This window comes from Anser brachyrhynchus (assembly GCF_964034855.1).
Source record: "Anser brachyrhynchus genome assembly, chromosome: 2".
NCBI lineage: Eukaryota > Metazoa > Chordata > Aves > Anseriformes > Anatidae > Anser > Anser brachyrhynchus.
The window spans coordinates 79875238-79887955 of record NC_137695.1 but is presented as its reverse complement, the minus strand read 5'-3'; the positions used below and the strand labels follow the sequence as shown (position 1 = coordinate 79887955).

Sequence of the window (12718 nt, the reverse complement as noted above, 5' to 3'; positions counted from 1 at the left end):
TTTTAAAGTGATATAAAGCATCTTTCATCCACCCCCAACATAAGACCCTTTCTTCATGGTTTAGTGCATCCTGCTAACCTTTACAACTGGAGTAATGTATCAGTAGTGTACCTGTAAGCACGAAAGATAAATGTGGAACAAGAAGCTTGCTTTCCTTCTGAATTCATTTGTACAGAAAGGTTGGAGAGGTAAGAGGAAAGCATTTGAAATCTCATCATTCTTGAGGCACAGGCTAGCACCCCATTTAGCATGTTGAAGGGAGGCTGAGAGGACTGAAGAAGTTTTTAAAGTGTCTCCTCGGTTTCAATTTCCTCAGAAAAAGGAAAGATAAGGACCCCAGTAAAGCCTGTTACAACTGCTTTGGAAGCTACAAAAATTACATTTGCTTTTTAAACAAATCCTTTGAGCACATCACGTTTTAAACAACGGTAATTGAAAGAAAGCTTCCACAGCTTCTGAAATGCTTGTTCCTGTTCCCTCTTTACACAGATCAAGGACAGTAAGAGGGTAATTACCAACTCCCTGAAAATATACAGCCCAACAAAGGCTTGAAAACGAGTATGAAAGGTTAAAAGACACACAAATGTGCCTTTTTCCTATCCTTACCCTGTTCCTTAATTTGCTAAAATAAACTGGCTGAATAGGGCTTATGAAGACATTGGCTCTTCACCTTTGTCAAATATTTATTTTGCAAGACTTAATTTTCCCCTTTGATCCTCCTCTGCTACTTGCATTGCCTTGTAGTGACTTAAAACTAGCCTACTTGATCACAGGAGGATCATCCTCACTTAGATACCACTCCTGTTTCTGCAGAAGGTCTTGTGATTGCATCCATATTGTCTTTTCTCTGGGCAACAAGGAGCAGACTCCTCTAGCCCTCACATCTACGCTGCTTCAGGCTTCTGCCTCGCCAGATCTTCAGTTCTCTATCTGACAAGGACAAATGGTGCCCACACTTTAAATGGGCGGATTTGACCCCATCCACAAGCACAGGGTTACCTACCCTGCAATGTCCACAGCATCTACCTTCGTTCCTCTTTATACCACTACCACAGTACTCTGTAGAAGGCCACATGAGATGCTGGACCTAAATTACTGCCCAAATCCTGCCCATTCCTCTCACCCTCCCTTTGGCCAACAGGTAGATTATAACACCATGAATGGGTTCCTTTTAGGGAAATAGATAGGACAGAGACAAGACTGCTTCATCAGCTCCAGCAGCAATTTCTGTTGCTTTAAAATGACCATGCAACAATGGCCTAAGGTTATTAAAGGTTTGTGTATAAGATGAGCGTCCCATTCATGCACACGCACACACAAGTACCTAGAGTGCACGTGGTTATAAGCAAAACGAGCTGGAACAAATCTGCCTGTGCAGTGATGCCCATGCTGTTTAGGATACCCCGACCCACAGACTAATAAAAACAATGGAAAACCCAGCCCTGTTTTAGATAAAGGCCTAACTTCCCCCCTTCAAAATCTCCTTTTTCATCATGCACTAAGGTTGGTGAGCACAGTTTCTTCATCAGCAGGGCACAGGGAGCCGAAGAGGCTTTGGCAAGATCTTTCACTTTGTTTTGCATTACCCAGTTGTTATCCTCAGACTAGGAATTAGCTGCAGAATAGGGCTCCCTCTTCCAGCTGGTTAGTTGGCTTCATTTGTTAAACTACCTCATTTGGAAGGTGCAATGACATTTGCAAAGCCATCACTTGTTGCATTTGTTATTGTGTATGCAATGCCCACATAAATAGATACAATCAAGCATCGTGTACCATACTGCTTTCTTTGTCCTCTCAACTGATGGTCTCTTATATTTGTGTGCATATTTATAAGTATAAAATATATTATTAATATATATTTTTAATATATAAAAGTATATATTTCCCCTTGTATATAATCTGTGGCTAGGACTGCTGATAGATAACTCAATGCTGAAGGCCTGGTTTGCAAAAACAGCTTCTGATTTCCTGCAAATCTCAGAAGTGGAAAATTTTAGAAAGTTGCTTGAATGGCACACATATGGGCTTCATCTGCACACGTTAATTATAACTGAACCTGTATGAACTATCTTGCTATATTGCCTTTTATGCTAATATCCAGAAAACAGTGCCATTAACAGCAAAGTGCAAAAAAATAAAATAAAATAAAATACAGATGATAGAGAGGTTCCTTTCATTACTTAAAATATGGCCCTCAAGCTTTGATGAAATAATCAAATCTCTTCACACAATTATGTCCTTGATTAAAAGCATGCATGAGTCATTTCTGAACACTTTACCCTGATATTGGGAATGCTATTTGTATAAATCACAAAAGGGGAGCTCTCATTTCTGCATTACAACAAGCTACTTCAAAACCAACCCAAACCAAACAATAAGCATTCAGTGAAAGGCTGAAATACAGAAAACAAAAAGGAAGCTACAATTAGTGATGTCCCTAGCATATGACTTGCAGGCAAAGTCCCAAAGCCACCCAAAAATATCTCTGGAGAATGCCGAACTGTTCTTAATGTCTTTCTGCTGAGGACAAGCATTTGTCTCATCTGTGCGATAGATCAGTCCCACGTAGGCTGATAACTATTTGCTTCAACCAGAAAAAAAATAGCTTTTGTTATAATCACTGGGAAATGTTCCAGAAAAAAAATGTTTTCAAATGGAGAGGGAAGGTGGAAAAGACGAAGAGGAAAATGAGAGAAATCCAGACAAAACTCTACACCCAAATAATCAAAGAGAACAGTAGAGATTTGGCTGGCTAAGTGAACGTGAAGAGGGAAGACAAAACAGTGTGCACAGACTGGAACAATGGAAGACTAGTGTGTACAAGTAATAAAGAAAACCCCAACCTTTATAAATGCAGGAAGGTCACATCTCAAGTTAAATGCATGCCAACCATTTCAAAGTACCTGTGGGTTGTTAATAACAAGACAACTATGAAAGAATTCTTAAGGAAAATAATATAGGTTGCGGACTAAGAACCGAATGAAGCCCTGGCTTCAGCAGTCAAGGCTTATACCTCAGGGACTTACACCCACAGATTTCATTTTGTGTCTACTTCTCGAAAGGGAAAACAGCTGTCCTGACTCTATGTTGGTGGGGTGGGGGCAGAGAACCAGGCATGGGGACTGTATCCCTGGGCAAGGACATCTTCCCCCCTTTATCCCCAGGGGGGTGTCCTGGGGCACAGCCTGGCTCCCCCACAGCCAGTTGCCTAGCTGATGCTGTGGATCATCCAGAGAAGTGAAACACTACGGAGCTGCTCTCACTGATGTACTAAGCTATTTATTCATACACTTCTGAAGCTTTAAACGATGCAAATCAGTAGTTTACCTATAATTGAGTTAGGCGTGGCAGAGGCAGTATGTTTTCTGAAAGTTCATTGGAGAGTGATGCTACTAATCTGGAGAACTAGTGTTGCTTAGAAAAACAGCACGCACACTGGATTACACTGCACAGCATTTTTCTCCTTGGTGTATGAATTCAGCCCATTTCAATCAGCACACATGTACAAGCAGCTGGAAACAACGAATCAAAGCCACTAATCATGCATTAACAGAAGCTAAATAAAAATATTGTGTGCTTTATGTTAATACAAACTTAGCAGTGACCTCAGCCAGAAAGAAATTAAACAGCTAACAAAAAAAAAGCATTTCTGCAAGGGAAAACTGCATGTTTCCTTGTAGGGCTCAGTTTTCAATCATTTAAAACAAATATTTTAAGTTTCCCTAAAAGTCAATTATGCCCCCCGAAGTCTTATAATCACAATATTTTATATAATTCTAATCGCTGGGATGCAAAATCTTTTCAAGTCTAAGTAATTTTTTCCCTTTTTTTTTTTGGGGGGGGGGGGGGGGGGGTGGGGCGTGAGGGAAGATGTGGATTCTTAGACTTGAAACTTGCTGGGAAGGTTTCTCAGAGCTAGGCTTGCATTTCTTATCAGAACAAGGAACCAAAGCATTGCAGCCCGCAGGTGAGGGCATTCTTCAGCAGTGAATGTGAACCATGCTGTGGAGCCTGTTAGAAATAAAGGACTTAACCTAAGGTGTCCCTCAGGCACGTTTGCGCCCAGTGCTGCCTGGTAGGGCACGTTGTTTTTCCCTAAGAGAAGGCATGACTGTTGGAGGGCACAGATGCTGCCATCAGTACAACATGCCAAGCACAAGTTGCTGAACAATCTGGCATAAAATGGCATAATCCTCTCTTCCACATACATCCTCAATCTCCATAAGCCAAAGAATTTAACATAGAAGATGCCACCCAAGCCTAGGTACCACACAGCTGTAAAGATGATCCTTCAGAAAGCAAAACAGACCTTGATTAATGATCCTGATCTTGAAATAAACCACAGAATTTACTTGTGAATAGCCTCAATACATCCACAACTTGTTATAGACATTTCTCCTAAATAAGGATCCACTCTGATCTGAGTTGATATCAACATAGAATTGCATACATAGATGGATGGAAGAGGTTTTGTTGTTCTTGTGAAGAATGCAGACAAAAATCATGAGTTGTTCTTCCCTTTTGCTTTCTTGGGAAGTTCACACTTTCTGCACAGAAAGAGTTCCAAAGGAAGCTATGATTTAAAACAAAGCATTCAGTTTATGCTGGTGGAAAGCAGAGGTATCAATGCTGAAATTAAATCCACACCTCACAAGGAGCATGCTACACAGCATCTCCAGGCTGGAAGGGCTTTTTTCAGTCACTGTTGCTTTTGTGAGCACAGAGCACTCAACACTTTTGTCTGCTTCCTCTTATTTACATTCTTAAATAGGAATGAACCCAGAGTCTTTTCTGAGCTTTTTCCTTCTTTTCTGAGGAGTTTGCAAAGCACAATTTTCCTCTCTCGTATGGTTTGGCTACTGTTAACTATAACCTCATAACATTAAAATGCAAGATATAAGATGCAGTAGAACTATGCATACGTTAATACAATACTAATCATAAATGTATTTCAGTCTTCCATATCTGAAAGCATGAATGGCCTCTTCACTTTGTTGATGAGCAAGAGATGTTCCTGACACCCTGACTCTCATAATACTTAAGTTACCCACTTCAAAGCAGCTGTTAGCACATAAATCAGCTGAGCTAGAGGGCATGGGGGCAGTGGTGAGAAAGTATTGAAAGATGTTAAGTATACTGAAATTAATTGGGAAGAAACCCATGGAGAGAAACACTTTAAAGTTACCTAAGGAGAAAAATGAAAGTTCTCAAAATATGAATGTGTTGCAGGGAATTAAATACTGTCTTTGTTTAGCCTGTGACCCAAGTGTTCAGAGCTTCCACGTTCTGTGCTTCCTCACTTCAAAATGTATTGGACTCATCCAAGTGTTTTCTTCAGTTTTAATCTAAGTCTGTCCACATCTCCCCCCAGCCCCTCTCCCTAAAATTTCAACCCTAAAGCCATCCAACTGTACACAGTATTTTTTGTTTGGCTAGACTGTAGCTTTCTGTTGTGCAGTTATTCAATATAGTGTTTCCCTTCTTTTGAACAACTCTAATAAGAAGATACTAAACAAATATTTAGGAAAATGCCTAGAGAGGAAAAGTCAAAGTAGTTTTCTGAATGTATTCCAGGCACAACCTGATTTAGTCTGTTATACACCAGCACTATAGAGGTCATCAAAAAGAATTAGCACATTTCCTCAGAGCTGTACTAACAGTCAATTCCCAGAGGCTTCTGCTCCAAGAAAAAAAAAACAAAACACAAACTCTAATAAGAGCATTAAAACAGCAGGTAGGCAGATAACAGCTTTGGAGGCAGGAACTGTTCTACTAAAGTTCAGGACATCGTGGAGCAGTTTTCCCAACTCTGACATGCAAGACCATACAGCACCATGTCGTGAACTTCCTCGAAAAGTACTCTTGGAGAGACTACAGACACCATCAGAAGCCATCCAAGCACCTGATCAGACGTAGAGACTTGGCTAACAAAATGAGCAAAGGCTCTGAAGCATGGCTTCAACACACGTGGGGTTATACCAAGTGTCCTGGTTAGGGTTCATTAGGAGCTTAGAGTAGTTTTCCGTTCATGTTCTTGGATTTAGGTTTGATGAGAAGAGCGCTGATAACATGCTGATGTTTTAATTGTTGCAGAGCGTGTGTTTACACCAAGCCAAGGACTTTTCAGCTTCTCGCTCTGTCCTGCCAGCGGGGAGGCTAGGGGTGCAGCAGGAGCTGGGAGGGGACAGACCCAGGACAGCTGACCCAAACTGGCCAAAGGGGTATTCCATACCATCTGACGTCATGCTAAACAATATATAGGGGTGGCTGGCCGGGGTGGGGGGCCGGCTGCTCGGGGATAGGCTGGGCATCGGTCAGCGGGTGGTGAGCAATTGCATTGTGCATCACTTGTTTCATACACATTATTATTAGTAATACTGTTATTATTATTTTCCTGTCTTAATAAACTGTCTTTATCTCAACTCACCGGCTTCACTTTCCCGTTTCTCTCCCCCATCCCAGAGAGGGAGGGGGGAGGGTGAGCAAATGGCTGTGTGGTGTTTAGCTTCCAGCCAGGTTAAACCACAACACCAAGTCAGCTAAAAATCAGATGACGTTCAAAAAGAATGCATTTCAAAGGAACAGACAAAGACCAGAAAAATCACCCCCGTGTGTATTAAATAGGTAATTACTGGGAGTATTACAAATGTTCTTTACAACAGGTTCTGCCAGCACTTCTCAATAATGGCCAAATCTTCAGAACTATCTTCCTGACCTCACCGTGAATGGATGAAGCCTGCCCCACTGGTGGGGCCAACATCCTGCTCTGAATAAAGTGACAGAAACCTTAGATGGCTTCTGCTACTTTGGTCCAAGAACAAATACTCCCCTTTTGGAAATGGGCAAGCAAAAAGTACAGCCATTCATTCCTCACACAGTGCACCATCAGGAAAAATGCAGTCTGTATAGAGAATTTTTTTGTATGTGGAAATAATGGAAGAAACCCTGATGCAACTATAAATATACAAGTGTAAGAGTTCCTTGGAATGATGCAGCTTACTCTTCCCTTGAATAAAAGGAAGCCAACGCCAGCTCAGTGAAATCGTATCAAGGCTAGAGCTACAGAACTTTAACCTAGCACCTCATTTGTAACTTCTGAGATAGAAATACAGGCAGCTGATTATTGCAGAGTTGGGTCACTTAGAATATGGCTGGTCCCAGAATACTGTTTTACAGAGGAGGAAGCCCTGCTACGTATCCTTCAGTGAAAAGCTTTGCTTATCAAAAAGATATTCAGGAAGAAACACTGGCAATAGCTTCAGCTGCTGTTTGAAGGGTGGTTCTAATACCTATAAACAAAATCAGTGGGTAAAAAAAAAAAAAGGTTGACAACTTTCATGCCTTCTGTCCTTTCTATAGCTCTGAGGTTTTGTCCTTTAGTCTCCACACCAAAAACAGAGTAAGAGAAGAACTACTAAAGCAGAATAATGGTGATGTTGATTTCTCCAAGTTAACTTAATGGTTAGCTTTGACCTTTTTTTTATTCAGAGTAAAGTCAAGAGAAAGTGTCATGTGGTTTATATATACATTTAAGAATTCATTTAAGAATAAATTCTCAAGTAGCTCATATTAAGTTAAATATGAAGATCCACATTTTACAGTCTAATAAAAACAGACTAGCAAGCCTTTGTTTCCTTCAGAAAACAAATTTTCTTTTCCCACTAATCCCTTTTTCCTCACGTTGTTCCAGTCCAATTTCACTTATTTTAAAGACGTGACTGTAATTAGATTGCATGCCAGACAGAGTTTTAACAGTGTCTTATACACAGTGTAATAGAAAGGGAAAGTAATATTCCCTATTTCTGCTGAAATAATGTGTTCAGTATAGCCTAGAACTACATTTGCCATTTTTTTCCTGGTGCCTCCTGTGTCTTGTGAAGGAGTACTATACTCAGGTAATTTTCCAAGTAACTTTCCTCCAGCATTCTATTATCATTTCATTAAAACTCACTGTTGTGTCCCCTTTGACCCTTCATCCTAGTGCCTGTACTAATTCCTATCTTCTGTAAGTTGCTGATAACTTTTCACAAGACATCATACCAAATCCTTTACTGAACTTAACATGAACTATACTCTTTCAATTCCTTTGCCTGGACTGTTTTTTTTTGTTGTTGTTGTTACAGAGGAAAGAAAAGAAGCTTGCCTTCACCACCTGTTATTCTTGTTCTCCATGACTTTAATTACTCTTGCTTGATATTTGCTTTTAACATCTGTGTGCTATTAAGGTCAGAGGAAAAGCTGCCCAGAAAATATATCATCAATAGCATTACCACCTGACCCAGCTCACCTGAGTGAGGGATGTACTCAGATGTACTTAAATTCATAGGATGTAGAGGGTGCTATTGCACCGAGCATCTAACATTCATTTTAGCATAGCTCTGGGAAGATCATGGCTTGTATGTTTTTACTGGCTCTTATATAGCTGAAACTCAGGAAGTTTACTGTCATTTGCTAAAAGCAAATACCATTAAAAATCATAACTTACTTTTAGTCTTGTAAAAATAAAAATGAGCTGATGGCAGTGTCATTGTTTTAACAGCAATCTGATTTCTATTTTATAAGTCCAACAGTGAAACATTGATTTCACTGCCTGATATCAACTGTAAGTTTTAAGCATCATGGGAATTATAAGATCAACTCATGTTACAGAGAGCCTAGCACGGAAACTTTGTTTGTTCAGTCTCATTTTTTAAACCACAAATCAAATAAAGTTTGGCCTCTTCCAGGTGTCAATAGCACCCTTAAAGCAGGGGAAAGTGGCAGGAGAAAGTATTCAGGCTGATAGATGGATAGTTGAAAGTGAATAAGCACTTTTGAAATATTTTCTACTACATATTTCATCCCATTTTTCAAGTGAGCCTAATTTTAGTCTTGTAATAAACAAGTTAAAACTTTCACCCTGTCTTGCTCAGGTTTCTAGTACATTTCTTCCAAATCAGTATATATCACTGCAGAGGTACAAAGGAAGCCAGATTGCTTCTAATGGATTCACATTTTTGTTTAAGAAAGATCCCATATTTTCCTAATATGAACATAACTTTGATCTCATTCAACAGAAGGTGTTATTTAAGACTTCAGTTTAGGTACTTTAAATAGCAGACCTTTGCTCATTTCACAGAAATAGAATTAAGCCATGTAGCATATTATTATTAGCAGTAAGCCTTTATTCATCTCACCTAAATATTAGTAAGCTAAGTTTGTAAGCCATTGAAACATCAAAACAGAGCAGGCAGACATTGCCTCAAGACAGCTGGGAGCATCTCTCTACATAAAATGGAGTCTATAACTTTTTAATCATTTCTTGCATGCAAATCTCATGTTAAGGCCAAACTTTTTGTCCATGTGGTTCTTACCAAGAAGAGGACCAAACCAGTCTGGGACCGGAGCTGACTTGTCATAGACAAGCTTTCTTCACTTGCAAGACAAAAGAAAAAAAGAAAAAGGAAAATCAATACTTGCAACACTATGCTGTTTTAGGAGGTCAGAAAATCCAGGACCCTGTGACCAAATCCTTTCATCAGCTGTGACTAAACCAGTTTTCCCTCAGAGAGGATTCCTAAGAGAAATAATCATATCACTGGTGACAAGCTCCTATTGCTGCACTCATCAGTACCTTTTAAATAAATGTCATGACAAAAAAAGCAGGGTGGAAGATTGTTTCTCAGACATGCCTAGAAGTGTCTCCACACATTTAGTTAGTTAATATGAACACATGAGGGGGGAGAAAAAAACAGTACTGATAGATACTATCAAATTAGGTCTCAGAAAGCTGAGGATGCGATTTCTCACCATTGCGGATTAAAGAAACAAGTCCCCTCTCCATACACTTTTTTCTACCTAGCTTACTTGGTTTGTCTGCCCAGATGACTATATTGTGGCTATTAATAGCATGCATTTAGAACAACAGAACCGTTATTTGTGTGTCAATGCAGATAACATACCCAGTCAAAGTAACAATAAATGCCCAATTTTATTTTGCAGGCATTTGAAGGGTAGCTAAGATGACTCACTCATCCCTACCATTTTTTCAGTGCCTGACTTTTAAGACCTGTTAGATGGACAAAGAACTGCTATAAGTTGATCTGGCAGGAAAAAAAGTCTTGAAGAAATATGCATATTGTGTATATATACATATTTCTTCAGTACAGCATGAGTGAAACATCAGGGAAAGCATGTGGAGACATAGAAAGGCATATTAATCCAAATATGTAGAAATCATTGTTTGTGTACCAGCAGATGCAGATTTTAAGACTCCACGAGTTTATGTCCCAACTGAAAATATCAGAGAATGCTTCCTCAGGTAGTAGTTTCTTTACTAGATGTACTGCCAAGTCCTGTTTCCCTGAGTAGCTGAGGTAGCAAGTTGTCCCATTGGCTTGGCTGCAGCAGGTCAGCACCTTCTGGGCTCCCATGGCAAGCAGCAACTGCTGCTTCCTTCTCCCAGACCCCCAAGCATCCAAATGTACATATACACCCACACCCCTCACCTCCAGGAGGACGCACCCCATTGCCTACAAGCACTTCTGTAAGCTTTTTCCTTCTTCAGTGTCTCAGAGCCCCTCAAACCCCCATGAAAGAGAGGGTCTGCAAAAAGCCAAAAATTTTCCCACAGTAGGAAGCTAGAAGACACTTAAGGGAGCAGACAGATGAGTGCTTTCAACTGCACATTAATAGCTGTTCTCAGATCTTCCTGCTGGGAAAACTCAATCCTGAATGCTTCAGCCATGAGCTATCCATTCACAATTTTGGTGTTTAAGTAAGCGCTTACATTTACCCAGGAAAGCTGAGCAGCAGTCTGATATTCCTTCACCTCCCACTGTCTTTGTCAATAGTTGCAGCTGAGGTTGTTGGTGGTGCACAAAACTACACTGAAGGTTGAGGGCCAAAAGCTGAAGATGGATGAGAAAATAGCAAAACACAAATAAGTGTAAAGGAATGGTGTTCCCATTCTCTAAGATAAGGCTTACTCTGCCTTCATGTGAGGTTTTGTAAGTTTAATCTTACCTGGGTTTGAATATTTACAACACCCAAGAATTCAGAAAAGAAAGGTAAAGACTGTGCTATAGTGCTTAGCTATCTTGGCTGGATAAATGGTCACACAAGTGTGCCATGTTGAATTGTTTCCAGGGCAGTACTTTTTGTCCTCAAGACATGTTGCCTTTTATTATTACTTTTAAAGTAGGAGATAAATACTAGATTAAAAACAGGAAAAGAAAAAAACATTTTTAAGTGTCAGTTTCATATTCTCTTCTGTACTGGTATAGATATAAAGGAGAAGCAAAGAGCCCTGACTGATAAGAAGGCTGAAATATATGAATCTGCTACAGCCGTCACTAAGAGACTTTAGTAACCATTATCTCCACATTTTTCTGAAAGAAAACTGGAAGAAGGTTTGCCTGCTAGCTGCCTAGCATGACCTGAGAAGAACAAAATTATGTTTTTACACACTTCTCAGTAGTGTCATACTTCAAAGACAGAGCATTTTACGCTTGTTTATTTGTACTCCCTGACAAATCTGGTTATTGAGATCATAAGCTTCCTGGGACATGAACTTCACCAGTTTTAATGTCTAGCCCCCCACAACACGTACCTCAGTGATGACAGAAATCCTTTGACAAACCATGCTGCAAAAATAAATAAATACAGAAGATTCAGTTCAATGGTTTCAGGATGAGCATAATCATAGCATTAATGTAATGCCTAAGTTTTAAATCAAATATTTAATAAAGCAAAAAGGATGAAAAAAGGATGAAAAACATCATTATTTGATTGTCTCCAACAACATGTTCAGCTCGTTAAAAGAAAGAGCAAAGGATATTTGCCGAGGCGACCGGCTCCGGGGCAGACGCGTGCTGCAGCGGAGCGCGGGATCGGGACAGGCAGGGCTATTTTTCGGGCATCGAGCCTACGTGAGGGAGCCGCCAGGCACCGGCAGCCCTCGTGAGGGAGGCTGACGAGGCGTAGGCGGAGCCAGCAGCGTCAGCGACAGCTCCTCCCCCCGGCCGTTCAAAGGCAGCCCTTAGGGAGCGCGAGCGACCAGGAGCGCGGCGACCAGGGCCGGCAAACAGGGAGTGACGCGGCAGTTAGCGAGGCAGTGAGCGCGGGCAGGAAGGGCGGGGACCCATCGTCGCTCTGTTGCAGCTGCCTCTCCCTTCGGTGCTTGTAACCTGCTTGCGTAGAACCTGACCATGGTATCAACCAGGCAGAAAACCGTGGCCTCCGCATCTCGTGCGGCATCTCCAGCCACGGTCACCACGGTGGCTACTCAGACGGAGGGATCCGGGAAACACGCAGCCGTCCAGGTCCTGGGCTGCAGAGTGTGCCCCAGCCTTCTGTCGGTCTCCGACAGCAGTGGTGGGTATGCCTGTGGGAGGTGTGCCCAGGTTGAAGAACTGCTCAGCCAGGTAGCGGTGCTCCGGGAGGAGGTGAACAGGCTCAGAAGCATCAGGGAATCGGAGATGGAAATTGACTGGTGGCGGTGCACTCTACCCTCTCTGAGGCAGGCTCACGAGCCTGCCACAGCACAGGCGTCTCCTGTTATGCAGAAGACGGAGGTTCCCTCCTCCTGCCAGGCAGCGGGAGGAGACCTAGATCAAGGGGAGGAATGGAGGCAGGTGCCTATTCGGGGTGGTAGGCGAGCCCTCTCTCTGCCCACCTCACCTTCTCATCTACCCTTAAATAATCGATATGAAGGACTAGAACAAGACAACCCGAATGA

The 12718-nt window shown here is 41.4% G+C and overlaps 1 protein-coding gene across 7 annotated transcripts in view; it reads right to left on the bottom strand.

Moving 5' to 3' along the window:
• Positions 1–12718, bottom strand: part of LOC308189344 (uncharacterized protein) — a 53854-nt gene that overhangs the window by 32781 nt on the left and 8355 nt on the right. For 6 of the 7 annotated variants that reach the window (XR_013946309.1, XM_080579293.1, XM_080579289.1 and 3 more), the window contains exon 2: positions 11591–11624. The exons of the other annotated variant lie outside the window; for it this stretch is intronic. Coding sequence is in view for 5 of the 6 variants with exons in the window: in XM_080579293.1 (XP_080435419.1) it covers positions 11591–11624 (34 nt within the window). In the remaining variant the exon portion in view is untranslated. The remainder of the gene's footprint in view (positions 1–11590; positions 11625–12718) is intronic. 7 annotated transcript variants of the gene reach the window in all.